Here is a 14,397-nt window from a genome sequence, read left to right on the forward strand (position 1 = left end):
TTTGAATGAATTAATAGAGGAAATATGTGAAAAATTGAAATGTTCAATCAACTACAATTCTGCACAGTTGTTGCAAAACAGTTCCAAATTTCATAACCTGAAAAACTGCCAGATGATCTTTACAGATGGGGTAAGGGGAGAAATTATTATGTTTTAAATCAGATCTGTTATTTAACTTCTGGCACTAGTCCATCCCAAACTACAGACAGTTGGTGTCACCGTGGGTGATGTCTACATCTATCTTTACCCCTCAGTTTCCCAGTCTCAACTTCCTTCAGATAAGAGCAGAAAGGATGGTGTGATCTAATGTCCTGACTCTGTAATTAGCTGGAATTAACATCTGTTTCTCCCTCAGAAACAATATCCTATATAACATTTTTTTTTAAATTAGCTATTTAGCTGACTAACAGATTTTAAGTATCTAAGCCCCGCTTCACTTGAAATTACTGTGGTGAAATAATAGATTTTCATTACCTCAATATTTAAATCATTAAGATTTTTTTGGGGAGAAAAGCAAAATAAATGCGCGCGGTTCTTTCACATCTGATTTGTATCTGACATCAAACAAAGGTAATGCAATAGTTTTGCAAGCATTGACTTGCTGAAAAATACCCCTCGCTCAACAAAACAGCAACTGAGAATCAGCAAGGGGTTGCAGTTCCTGTAAAGGCACGGGTGAAAGAAGTCCTCTCAGAACCTCGCGACATCCAAAGTCCACAGTTCATTGTCCTCTCCAGGACCCGTCGATACTTACCATTTTGCAGACAACTTGCTAATGCAAGTTGTTGTTTCCACACATTATTACCAGTGAAACTCGTGAATTTAAGTCAAAATTGTAATATAGGAATTTAGCCATTCGCTTTCAAACTCCAATCGGCACTGCTTTATTAATTTTAATAAGGAATGAATATTGACCGGAATACTGCACAGAACTCCACCACCACCCCCGCGTCTCTGAATAATTACTTGAGAGTTTCCATCCCTAGATTCCGGACTTTCGGTTGATATGAACTGCATTGTACAAAGTTTGTTGCCACACCTTGGGTGGCAACAACATGCAGTAAGTACAGTACAGTACACTGCTGCAGTATGACTGTGCTAAACAAGCCCTCTGCATTTCAAAATGTATTTACGAAAGTAGTGCAGTGGCTCCACCTACTGACGGTTCTGCATTGATCCTCGCATTTACAGCTGATTTACAGATTGGCAGAAAGCCTATCTGCTGTTAGAACATTTCCTTCAATAGTGCGATCGGGAATGTTCTAATAAATAGAGGTGCTCAGCAAAGCAGTGCAGTAGATTTTATCGAAGGTTGTCTTACTTAACCTGAACTGTTCACTTTACATTCTATATATTTTGCTTCCTAGGTTATGTGGCCGAAGAAAAAGGTTTCATAGAAATAAAATATCCTAAAATTTCCTACCAAAAGAATTATGCGGTACAAGTTAATCAGTCACATCAACCTCGCGTTGAGAGTCATCTTGCCATTATTCGTGGATTGATCGAGGCTGCCCTGCCGCTTCGCCCTCTGCTGGTGAAACTAAGATTAGCCTTTTCAACCAACAATTTAAGTTTTTGCTTCAAAAGTAAACAGTTGGCATTTACCAAAAGACTTCGGCTGATGCTAGCTCATGGCTTATTCAACTCTCCTTTTCCTACTGTCTGGAAAGAGATGGAGAGAATTTTGTTGACAGACCACAATTAAACTTTTCAAATACACAGAAATATAATCGAAGTTTTTTTTTCTAGTTTATCCGTTTTTTCTTTCAACCATGTTTGAAAACTGAAAAGTCAGAAATCATTAAGAAATAATTTTATTTTACTGAATGGCTACAATATTAGTTCAAAATAAAATGTGTTTGCTATACAGGAAGACAGAATTAAAATGGTTGATTTGTCCACCTAAAAATACATCTGTATTTAGATTACTGCCTGAATATCGTTTAATTATGATTGATCCATCTGTCTTGATGAAGGTTTGATTAAAGTTTATGCGAATTAATCACAAATGCTCAAGGCAATGATAATTTGGCTGTTCACAGTTCAAGATAAAACACACCCTCGTCAGCCTGAACGGGGACATGATAATTACATTATTAAAATTCTTCCTCCTGGCCTTCTGCACAGAAGGGAGCAGCCCTGTGTCAGCTCACAATTTAATCACCAAGAGTAATAACCTCAGAGTTTTCGTTCTCTGCTTATATCAGGTCCAAACCAGGAGAATTCACCTTAACAATTGTATGATAATGAGGAGTAACTCAGTCTCTCCCAAAGTATTACTGCCATTCTTCTCTCTCACGCATACACTTCACGCTTCAATCCAAAATTCTAAATCGGTAATATTCATCGAGAGTAAGACTGGCATAGAACATTTAGTGTCAAACAAAACAAAAGCATCAATACACTGTGAATTCACAAGTTTGACTGGATAAGATTGAGTCACATAAAACTCAGTTCATCTGTTCAGCTAGCCCAAAATGTGCAGATTGAAGGGAGAGGAACACACTTCATCACATATTAAAACTTCACCTGAGCAAATATCCCTTTAAGTACCTTGGCAATTTCCAGCTGTGTTCACTACCACACAAGAGATGCAAGAAGTTGCAGAACCTGGGCCTCCGTACCTCCCTCTGCAATTGGATCTTCAACTTCCCAACCGGAAGACCACGTCTGTGCAGGTTGGTGATAACATATCCTCCTCGCTGACGATCAGCACTGGCGCACCTCAGAGGTGTGTGCTTAGCCCACTGCTCTACTCTCTGTACACACATGACTGTGTGGCTAGGCATAGCTCAAACACCATCTATAATTTTTTTGCTGACGATACAACCATTGTTGGTAGATTCCAGGTGGTGACGAGGGGGCGTACAGGAGTGAGATATGCCAGCTAGTGGAGTGGTGCAGCAGCAACAAGCTGGCACTCAACGTCAGTAAGACAAAAGAGTTGATTGTGGACTTCAGGAAGGGCAAGGCAAAGGAACACATACCAATCCTCATAGAGGGATCAGAAGCGGAGAGAGTGAGCAGCTTCAAGTTCCTGGGTGTCAAGACCTCTGAGGATCTAACCTGGTCCCAACATATCAATGTAGTTATAAAGAAGGCAAGACAGCGGCTATACTTTATTAGGAGTTTGAAGAGATTTGGCATGTCAACAAATACACTCAAAAGCTTCTATAGCTGTACTGTGGAGAGCATTCTGACAGGCTGCATCACTGTCTGGTATGGAGGGGCTACTGCACAGGACTGAAAGAAGCTGCAGAAGATTGTAAATCTCTAGCCTACAAACTACCCAGGACATCTTTAGGGAGTGGTGTCTCAGAAAGACAACGTCCATTATTAAGGATCTCCAGCACCCAGGGCATGCCCTTTTCTCACTGTTACCATCATGTAGGAGGTACAGAAGCCTGAAGGCACACACTCAGCGATTCACAAACAGCTTCTTCCCCTCTGCCATCCGATTCCTAAATGGACATTGAAGCTTTGAACACTACCTCACTTTTTAAAAAAATATACAGTATTTCTGTTTTTGCATGTTTTTTAAAAAATCTATTCAATATATGTAATTGATTTACTTTATTATTATTGTTTTATTTTATCTTTTTTTTTCTTTCTGCTGGATTATAGATTGCATTGAGCAGCTGCTGCTAAGTTAACAAATTTCACATCACATGTTGGTGATGATAAACCTGATTCTGATTCTGAGAAAACCCGTAGATGCTGGAAATCTGGAACAATACACATGATGGTAATTTGCCTGTTCACAGCACTTTCAGCATTTTGTATGTGTAATTAACACGTGAGAAAGCTTTAATTCAGATAGGTCTGAGAATGAAGTTAACAGTGACTACCATTTTACCACACTTTTGGTTTACAGGAATACACTGGCCTGCAAATGACCACCAAGTTAAATTCTTTTTAATACATTAAAAATTAATTCATACATGGGACAACATGTCAACAGTCTTGCTCTCCAAAATCACGTCCATCAGATGGTGGAGTAATAACACTGATGCCTGCTTGACGTGGGACAATGTCTATTGCATGATCTCCAGGGTAATGACCACATGATTCCTACAAAAGAAAGATTTATCTGGATCAAAATATATAAAAGGCTAACAGGACATCTGATTGAATTTGGATGTGGTGCCTGAATTAGTGCTGGAACATGGATATCAGATGATCAGAGATGGCACATCTGATCTTGTTTCCTGCTTCAGTACTGGGTTTACATTCCACTCCCCTTCTTTCAGTCAGATAATGCTCCACATGCACTATTCTATGTTACCAAGATGAAAATCCGACATCAGTGCGGTTATCTAATTCTAATTCTAATGGAGGTTAATCATACCAGTTGAAGTTACTCAATACAAACTGCACAGCTGATCTAATCCGACATGCTTACTTGCAGCAGGGACTGGAAAGATAACATACAAGTATTCCAACATTTAAAATTCATTTCATTACATGGAGATGACAGAAATTGGACACTGAAGTGAAAGCCAGCTTTACTTTGGATTTATAAACAAAAATGAAATAAGGTTTTGACCAGCGACCAATCCAGACATTGAAAGTTTTGCGAGGAGGGGGATTTCACTCAGGTCCACTGTCCAATGAGAGCAGCGGGTTGCTCTGACCATTGACCAATCCACATTTGGGGTTGATTAGCAAGAGCAAATTAAAGGAAGGCAGCAGCCATCATCTGAGTGGACAGAGTCAGGGTGGTGATCTCGAGGCTTCAGTGAAGAGAGGCTTCAGTCAGAGAAAGCAAAGAAAAGAAAAGCTGAAGATTAAGTTTTTTTTCTCCTTCCCTTCTTTATATCTGCTCAACCAGGACAGTAGAGATGCTCCTCCTACAGGATGTGGAAGGCAGGGAGACCTCCAGTGTCCCTGATGACTACAATTGCGAGAAGTGCATCAAGCTGCAGCCCCTAACAATCCGCGTTAAGAATTTGGAGCTGGAACCTATGAACCCTGGGCCATTCGGGAGGCTGAAGGGGTGATAGGTATGACATACGGAGAGGTAGTTACACCCAAGGTTCAGGACAGAGGAAACAGGTGACAGTCAGGAAGGGGAAAAGGGTTGAGGAACTAGTGTAGAGTACCCCTGTGACCATCACCCTCAACAACGGGTATACCACTTTGGATGCTGTTGGGGAGGGAGGGGAATTGACCTAACAGAGGAAAGTCACAGTGGCCAAGTCCTTGGTACTGAGTCTGGTTCTGTGACTCAGAAGGGGAGGAGAGAGAAGAGGCACACGGTGATGATACGGGATTCATTAGTTAGGGGAACAGAAAGGAGGTTCTGTGGACCAGAACAAGATTCCCAAGTAGTATGTGGCCTCCTGGGTGCCAGGACAGGCTGGATCGAGTCTTCAGCATTCTTCAGTGGGAGAGTGAACAACTGGAAGTCATGGTCCAATGATATGGGTAGGACAAGTGACGGGGTTCTGCATAGGGAGTTCAGGGTGTTAAGTGCTAAATTAAAGGTCAGGACCACCAGGATTGTGATGTCAGGATTGCTACCCATGTCACGTGCTATTGAGGCCAGAACTAGGAAGATTATACGGTTTAATATGTGGCTAAAGGGTTGGTGCAGGCGGGAGGACAAAAGATTTTTGGATCACTGGGCTCTCCTTCAGAGAAGGCCGGACCTGTACAGAAGGGATGGTTTGCACCTGAACAGGAGACGGACTAATATCCTAGCAGGAAGGTTTGTTAATGCTGCATAGTGGGGTTTAAACTAGAGTTCCAGGGCATGGGAACTAGAGTGCCAGAACAGCTAGTGGAGAGGCTGTGGAGGGAGATGTCGGAACGACCTCAGACAAAGTTAGGAATTGAAAGGTTGAGCATGGTGTGTCTACTATCCTGAGCTGTGTATATTTCAATGCAAGAAGTATTAGAGGAAAGCCAGATGACAGTGCTGAAGAAAGGGTAGCTGGTTTACAAACAATGGCAATATGTAGTAAGGAGAGGCTGATGATAGGGCAAAATTGCAGTCAACAGAATAAGTTGCAATGTAAAAGGCCGACAAAATTGAAAATGGTGAGCACAAGATTAAAGGTGCTATATTTGAATCCACACAGTATACGGAATAAGGGAGATGAACTTGTAGCACAGTTGCAAATTGGCATGTTGTAGGCATCACTGAATTATGGCTGAAAGAAGATTATAGTTGGGAGCTTAATGTCCAAGGATACACATTGAAAGAAGGCAAGAAGGCAGAGCGGTGGCGTTGGTCTGTTGGTAAAAATGAAATCAAGTCATTAGAAAGAGGTGAAATAGGTGTTGAATCATTGTGCATAGAGGTAAGGAACTGCAAGGGTAAAAAGACCCTGATGGGAATTGTATACAGACCCCCAAACACTAGTAAGGATGTGGCCTACAAATTACCAGGAGATAGAAAATGCATGTCCAAAGGGCAATATTACAATAGTCATGGAGGATTTCAATATACAGGTAGATTGGGAAAATCAGATTGATGCAGGATTCCAGTTGGGGTCTTTCTCAAGTGTCTACGAGATGGCCTTTAACAGCAGTTCATGGTTGAGTCCACTATAGGATCAGCTATTCTGAATTGGGTGCTGTTCACTAGAATTGATTAGAGAACTTAAGGTAAAAGAACCTTTAGGGGAAAGGGATCTTAATATGATTGAATTCACCCTGAAATCTGAGAAGGAAAAGCTAACATCAGATGTATCAGTTTTACAGTGGAGTAAAGGGAATTACAAAGGCATGAAAGAGGAGTTGGCCAGAACTGACTGGAAAAGAACACTGGCAGGGATGACGGCAGAGCAGGAATGGCTGGAATTTCTGGAAGCAATTCAGAAGGCCAAAAGAAGTAGTATTCTAAAGGCAAGATAGTATAACTGTGGCGAAAAAGAAGTTAAAGCAACATAAAAGCCACAGAGAGGGCATATTATGGAGCAAAAATTACTGGGAGGTTAGAGGATTGGAAAGCTTTTAAAAAGCAACTAAAGCAAATAAAAAGTCATTAAGGTAAAGATGGAATACAAAAGTAATTTAGCCAATAATATTAAAGAGCATACCAAAAGTTTCTTCAGATACATTAAGTGGAAAAGAGAGGAGGGTGAGGATATTGGACTGTTGGAAAATGATGCAGGAGGAGTGGTAGCAATGGAGGGGGCAAGGTAATGGCAGATGAACTGAATAAGCATTTTGCATCAGTCTTCACTGTGGTAGACACCAGCAGTAGGGTGAAAGTTTCAGGTGTCAGGGGTCATAAAGTGTGCGAAGGTTACCATTAGTAGAGAGAAGGTTCTTGGGATACTTAAAGGTCTGAAGATAGACAAGTCTCCTGGACCAGATGGTGTACACCCCAAGGTTCTGAAAGAAGTGGCTGAAGAGATGGTGGAGGCATTAGTAATGATCTTTCAGGAGTCACTAGATTCTGGAATGGTTCCGGGAGACTGGAAAATTGCATAATGTCACTCCATTCTTCAAGAAGGGAGAGAGGCAAAAGAAAGGAAACTTAAGGCCAGTTAGTCTGACCTCAGTGATTGGGAAGATGTTGGGGTCAATTGTTAAGGATATGGTTTTGGGGTACTTGGAGGCAGATTATAAAATAGGCCAAAGTCAACATAGGTTCCACAAGGTAAAATCTTGCCTGACAAATCTGTTGGAAGTCTTTGAAGAAGTAACAAGCAGGATAGACAAAGGAGAATCGGTTGATGTTGTGTGCTTAAGATTTTCAGAAGGCCTTAAACAAGGTGCCACGCATGAGGCTGCTTAACAAACTATGAGCCCACAGTATTGCAGGAAAGATCCTAGCATGGATAAAGCAGTGGCTGACTGGCAGGAGGCAAAGAGTGGGAATAAAGGGAGCCTTTTCTAGTTCGCTGCTGGTGACTAGTGGTGTTCCACAGAGGACTGCATTGGGACCAATTCTTTTAATGTTATATGTCAATGATTTGGATGATGGAATTGATAGCTTTGTTGCAAAGTTTGCAGATGATATGAAGATAGGTGGAGGGCAGGTGGCTTTGAGGAAGTAGAGAAGCTACAGAAGGACTTAGACAGATTAGAAGAATGGGCATAGTTCCAGCCCCAACTTGATTTTTCCAATCTACTTGCATATTGAAATCCTCCACGACCATCATAACATTGCCCATTTGACATGTGCTTTCTATCTCCCATTGTAATTTGTATCCCACATCCCCGCTACTGTTTGGAGCCCTGTATATAATTCCCATCAGGGTCCTTTTACCTTTTTGCAGTTTCTTAACTCTACCCACAAGGATTCTACATCTTTCAATCCTATGTCACCTCTTTCTAAGGATTTGATTTCATTTTTACCGACAGTGGAACTCTACCACCTCAGCATACCTCCCTGTCATTTTGATACAATGTGTATTTTTTGATGTTATGTTCCCAACTATGATCTTCTTTCAGCCATGACCCAGTGATTCCCACAACACCATAATCCTTATTCCATATACTGTGTGCATTCAAATATAACAACTTCAGTCCTGTGTTCATCACCCTTTTAGATTTTGTCCTTATATTACATTGTAGCTCATCCCACTGTCTGCAATTCTTCCCTATCATCTGCCCGCCCTTCCTAACACTCTCACTGCACACTGCATCTACTTGTATACCAATTGCCCCATCCTCAGCCATATCACTCTGATTCCCATCCTCCTGCCAATTTAGTTTCAACCTTCCCCAACAGTTCTAGCAAACCTGCCCAAAAGGATATTGGCTCCCCTTGGGTTCAGGTGTAACCCCACCCAATGAGACCAGTGTCTGGTACGAACCTGGCAAGGGAATGCACTCATTGAGTAGGAGCAGCCTGAGGTGGAAGGTAACACACATCAAAGTTGCTGGTGAACGCAGCAGGCCAGGCAGCATCTCTAGAAAGAGGTACAGTCGACATTTTGGGCCGAGACCCTTCGTCAGGACTACCAGAAGGAAGAGTGAGTAAGGGATTTGAAAGTGGGAGGGGGAGGGGGAGATCCAAAATGATAGGAGAAGACAGGAGGGGGAGGGATGGAGCCAAGAGCTGGACAGTTGATTGGCAAAAGGGACATGAGAGGATCATGGGACAGGAGGCCCAGGGAGAAAGAAAAGGGGGAGGGGGGGGAAAACCCAGAGGACGGGCAAGGGGTATAGTGAGAGGGACAGAGGGAGAAAAAGGAGAGAGAGAGAAAAAGAATGTGTGTATATAAATAAATAACGGATGGGGTACGAGGGGGAGGTGGGGCATTAGTGGAAGTTTGAGAAGTCAATGTCCATGCCATCAGGTTGGAGGCTACCCAGACGAGATATAAGGTGTGGTTCCTCCAACCTGAGTGTGGCTTCATTTTTACAATAGAGGAGGCTGTGGATAGACATATCAGAATGGGAATGGGACGTGGAATTAAAATGTGTGGCCACTGGGAGATCCTGCTTTTTCTGGTGGACAGAGCGTAGGTGTTCAGCAAAACGATCTCCCAGTCTGTGTCGGGTTTCGCCAATATATAGAAGGCCACATGGGGAATACTGGACGCAGTATATCATCCCAGCCGACTCACAGGTGAAGTGTCGCCTCACCTGGAAGGACTGTCTGGGGCCCTGAATGGTGGTGAGGGAGGAAGTGTAAGGGCATGTGTAGCACTTGTTCCACTTACAAGGATAAGTGCCAGGAGGGAGATCAGTGGGGAGGGATGGGGCGGACGAATGGACAAGGGAGTCGCGTAGGGAGCGATCCTTGCGGAAAGCGGGGGGGGGGGAGGGAAAGATGTGCTTAGTGGTGGGATCCCGTTGGAGGTGGCGGAACTTATGGTGTGTTGCTTGAATTTCCAGCGTCTGCAGAATACATCGTGTTTGAGGTGGAAGGTATGAGGCTTTAGAAAACTATTTCCCTGGGAAAGGGAGAAGTGGGTAGGTGAGAAGAACAACAGGATGGCTCACAATCTCCACAAAGAAACCTAGGCCTTTTCCAACCCCTTTCCCAAACTACATTCACTTTCTGGACATCCCACCCTGATGCAGTAACCTGCCAACCATGGACAATATTGTCCTCTGCTCCTGTCTGGTAGGCCACCAGCCCTGGCATCAGACTAGGCCTAGCATGTTAAAATGCCTAGAGGGAAAGTGCTCCAATCTCATCGATGGATGTCGGAATTAGAGAACATTAACTAAAAAGCATCTTGGAAGAAATAAAGACTGACCATAAATAAACTGGCACCTACTCATATGGATTCATGTTTTTAATGTGTGGGACATGATTAAAGAAAAGCCCTTCATTATTTCCTGATCTGTCAAGGGAAGGAGTAGGTTTAGCACTTACATGTGGATCATACACTGGATTGCTGAATCCCTTATCAACAGTTTCTGCAGCAGCACATCTAAAACTATTCTTGAAATTGATGAGAGCCAATGGACTTCTGACTCTGTAAAATCATTTGCAAAAAGAAATTATTACTCATTTCTTAAAGGTATCACATGCCATAAACTCTTTTTTTTACTACTAATTTCCAGTCAATGCAATTGACATGACTCCTAACAACTACTAGGAAATTTTGATTTTTAATGTTCTTTTTCAAATGCACCAGACATTTCTGAGGCCGGAAAGAGTCATACTCTGGAGGTCATGCAATCCCTCCAGTGGTGAAATCACAGGGATATTCCGTGGCTAGAATGGCTGCTTTGCACTTGGTGCCTGCTCATTGCAGATGGAAACCGATTGCTATATTTGGATCCAATAAGGATCGGCTGCTGAGAAATGACTGCAATACAGAAGAACTATCAGTGTCCAAGTGGAAAGCAAAACTCTTCAAAGGAGATGATTAAGAGCTACAGTCTACCATATATGCAATAATAACAAAAGAAGAATTTTCCCTCTGCTTCTCAGCTTTGCAATTCAAAGATTGTGGTTTAGTATTAAACAAATCACTAATAAGGGACATGAATGACCTTTGTGGGAGAAGTGACTGACTGTCACCAGATTAAAATTTTACCAAATACTGATTTGGTTTCTAAGTATCTATCCTGGACTTGTGGAAATCCTTGTGGAAATGCCCCAGCTTTTGTCTAAAACATCGCATTTCCTTACTGATTAGCAGCTTTCAAAACATTTTAATGTAAAACTGGTATTTTTTAAAGAAGATATAAAATGACATTATAAACAGCAAACAGGATTTACACTGTAAACCACAAAAAACTGCACATCTAATAACAGAGAAAGGTACACTTACATGCAAGCCCCAAGTGTCTCTATTTCCTCTTCTGATTGAAACACGTTCTGTTTTGATTTGTGTACAGTTTCTAAACAAAACCACTTCACAAAAAGGCAGAAACACTAAGAATCCTAGTGATTTGTTCCTAAAACAAATCATTATCAAAACACACAGTCGAACAATGTTGGAATTATTCCATATTTTGCAATCCTTGGTGTTAAGTTTGGTAACAGCGACAGTCTGGGCTGAATTGGCTAATCTAGCTCAAAAGATCAGGGAATTGAACCCACATTTTTGGGCAAGCCTACAGAACAGAATGATAGAATTAAGAAGGAAGAGGGGAGCTATTACATTGCTTGAAGCTTTCTTTGGAGAGGGAGGCACGGGAGGAAATCTGGAGGGAAATTACAGAGATGTGAGGCAACTGTAGAACTTCATTCCCCTGGTGTTCATTGGAATAGTAATGCAAAAGGCAACAAGCAAGATAAATTTCTGAAATGTGATCAGAATATCCTCCTTGACTGGTATATTCTTAACCCAACAAATGAGGCGACATTGTGGGAATCTGGTGCTGGGGAATGAGTTGTGCCAACTGGACCCAAGACCAGTGATGAGTGCATCACAAGATTTGGATTGGTATTATGGTGGGGCAAAGAGGAGTAAAGTAGACCTTGTTAGTTGGAGGAGGCCTTACTTCAAAGGAATGAGATGGGATCCACCCAAGTAAAGATGAAACCAAAAAATGACAAATAAAACAGTAACAGGGGATGGAAATGCGATATTTTAGGTAAAAGATGGGGCATTTCCACAAGGGTGAAAAGATGGTGACTGAAGTCCCTGAGTCACATGGACATGGGAAAGCAAATAGCTGTGTAACAATCAAGAGAAGAATTGAGATGAGAAGGACAGTTTTAAAAAAAGAGAGGAGGGCTTATCATAACTTTTTCATTTCTCCTTGATACTGGGAAGTACATAAAGACTAGGGAATGGCAAAGATCTTGAAGTACAGTCTGTTTACCAAGATTGTCAAAAACATTTAACAATAATCAGCGGAAAATGTAAAAGGCATACAGGCTGGTAAATGCTTAAAAAAAAGGAAAGCCAGCACAGATTTGTCACAGTCACATGTTTGGCTAACCTAATTGTTTTCTCCCCATCTGATACCAGACAATGACGGTGAAGAAAATGTCACCTGGATGGAACTGGAGTCCTGTGGAATAAAGTAGCAATGGCAGCATGGGGAAAATATCAGGTCAGTAGAAAGCGTGGTGAGAGGCTGCTGTTCAGACTTCAAGGTAGATTGCATGATAGACTGTTCAGGCTTGGGCCTTTCCTGGTGTACATTCATGACTTGCATACGGATATGTAGATTAACGTTCAAAATGTGCAGATGGAACCAGCACGGCGGCAAGCCAACATGGAGAGGCTAGCCGCAAGGGTAGGGAGGCAGAGAATGAAATTTTCCTATAGGAAGTGATACACTGCTAATGGCGGTGCAGAATCCTGGGCACATTCATAAAAAGATAGATTTGGCCTCAAGTGGACCATTGTACCCATTTCTGGTCAGCACACATCAGGAGAAATGTGAAGTTTCTACAGTGGCTCCAAGAGTAAGGTTTTACATCTGCAAGGTTAGACTGGAGAAGCTGAGTCATTCTCTTTGGACCTAGGATACCAAAAGGAAATGTGACTAAAGACTCTCTGGACCATATAAGTAGCACAGGTTAGAGATAAACTGTTATCATCAGTGGATGGTTCAAAGACTGGGGTGGGGGGGGAGGGGTGTGCACAGAGAACCAAAGCAGTGGGGAGAAGATACAAGGAGAGAATCAAGTTTTTAAAATATGCAGTCTAGTTATGACCGCAAGGACGAGACTAGACAATTGTCCTGGTTTCAAGCTGAGCTGCAAAATAAAGTGCATCCATTTTGTAAGTGTGTATGTACATTTACCTGATTCTTCCTGAAATGATGAAGAACGTCAGGCTTCCAGCTAACGAGGCAGCAACAAGAACACCAACCACAATGCCTGTGATTTTTCTAGCACTGTTTCTTCCGTCTTGTTCTTCAGTGTTGGTGTTTATTTTGAGCTCAGCACTCACAATCCCAAATGCATTACCTGCAGTAAAACAGAACAGGCCCAGGCTGTCAGGTCATTGGTGCAGGTCACACTAAGTACTGGAGGAACTCAGCAAGTCGGCCCGTTTCAATAGAGGGGAACAAACAGTCAATGTATTGGGCCAGGAGGTCTGGGCCTGAAATGCTGACTGTTTATTCCCCTCCACAGATGCTGCCGGACTTACTGAGTTTGTCAAGAATTTTGAATGTGTTGTTCAAGATTTCCGGCATCTGCAGAATCTCTTGTGTTTACATTAGTCAGGTCACTATTTTAAATAGAAGTCTGTATTAATTTCTTTTAAAATGGTTGATAATTTAACCAAAGAGAAATTGAACAACTGTGAATTGTAAATTCCCTTAAAGATAAAACACTGGAATGGTGCTAGGAAGGTTCAGTTCAAGAGTTTTATAGTCCTTCCACATGTTACAGCTTTACAATATGTTGGTTGAGATTGCAATTGGAGTTCTGATCAGCAAAGGTGGAAATGATGTAAAAAGACTCACAGGGATGTTACTGAACCAGGAGGGCTTGAGTTTTAATGAGGGACCAGATAGGTTAGGGCTGTTTTCCTGGAGCCAAGGAAGATGAGGGTGACCTAAAGTCATGAGAAGTATAGACAAGGTAGTCTTTTTCCAAAGTAGGGGAATGTAAAACTAGAGGGTACAGATCTAACATGAGAGGGGAAGGATTTAAATTGAACTGAGAGACAATTCTTTTCCCCACACAAAGGGTGAAGGCGATATGGAATGTCTGCCAGAGGAAGAGGTAGAGGCAGGTACAATTAAAATTTTTTAAGGACAGTTAGTAAATCCATGGAATGGAAGGATTTGGAGCCTGGGTTCCCAGACCAGTTAACGTAAGGGTTCCATGGCAAAAAAAAAAGGTTGGGAGCCCCTGATTTACAGTGATATGGGCCGAATTCAGCCAAACAGGCCCAGCTCAAGTCCACACCTTGGTCATCATGGTCAAGTTGGGCTGAAGGGTCTGTTTTGTGCTGTACCACTCTATGATTCTAAATTTTTTATATGATAAACACCATGTTGAATACTGAAAGTCATAAGTTATTAATAATGTAACAAAGCCGCAAGTGAATAAACAGCAGA

General features: G+C 42.1%; 1 protein-coding gene across 1 annotated transcript in view; it reads right to left on the reverse strand.

Moving 5' to 3' along the window:
• Positions 1–3,828: 3,828 nt before the first annotated feature.
• Positions 3,829–14,397, reverse strand: part of amn (amnion associated transmembrane protein) — a 52,393-nt gene continuing 41,824 nt past the window's right edge. Inside the window, exons 10-12 of the mRNA XM_072282645.1 lie at positions 13,129–13,294; positions 10,289–10,391; positions 3,829–4,071 (exon numbers count right to left, since the gene is read on the reverse strand). Of these exons, the coding sequence (XP_072138746.1) occupies positions 3,955–4,071; positions 10,289–10,391; positions 13,129–13,294 (386 nt within the window). The 3' untranslated portion in view covers positions 3,829–3,954. The remainder of the gene's footprint in view (positions 4,072–10,288; positions 10,392–13,128; positions 13,295–14,397) is intronic.

The sequence above is a fragment of the Mobula birostris genome, chromosome 1, assembly GCF_030028105.1.
Source record: "Mobula birostris isolate sMobBir1 chromosome 1, sMobBir1.hap1, whole genome shotgun sequence".
Classification (NCBI taxonomy): domain Eukaryota; kingdom Metazoa; phylum Chordata; class Chondrichthyes; order Myliobatiformes; family Myliobatidae; genus Mobula; species Mobula birostris.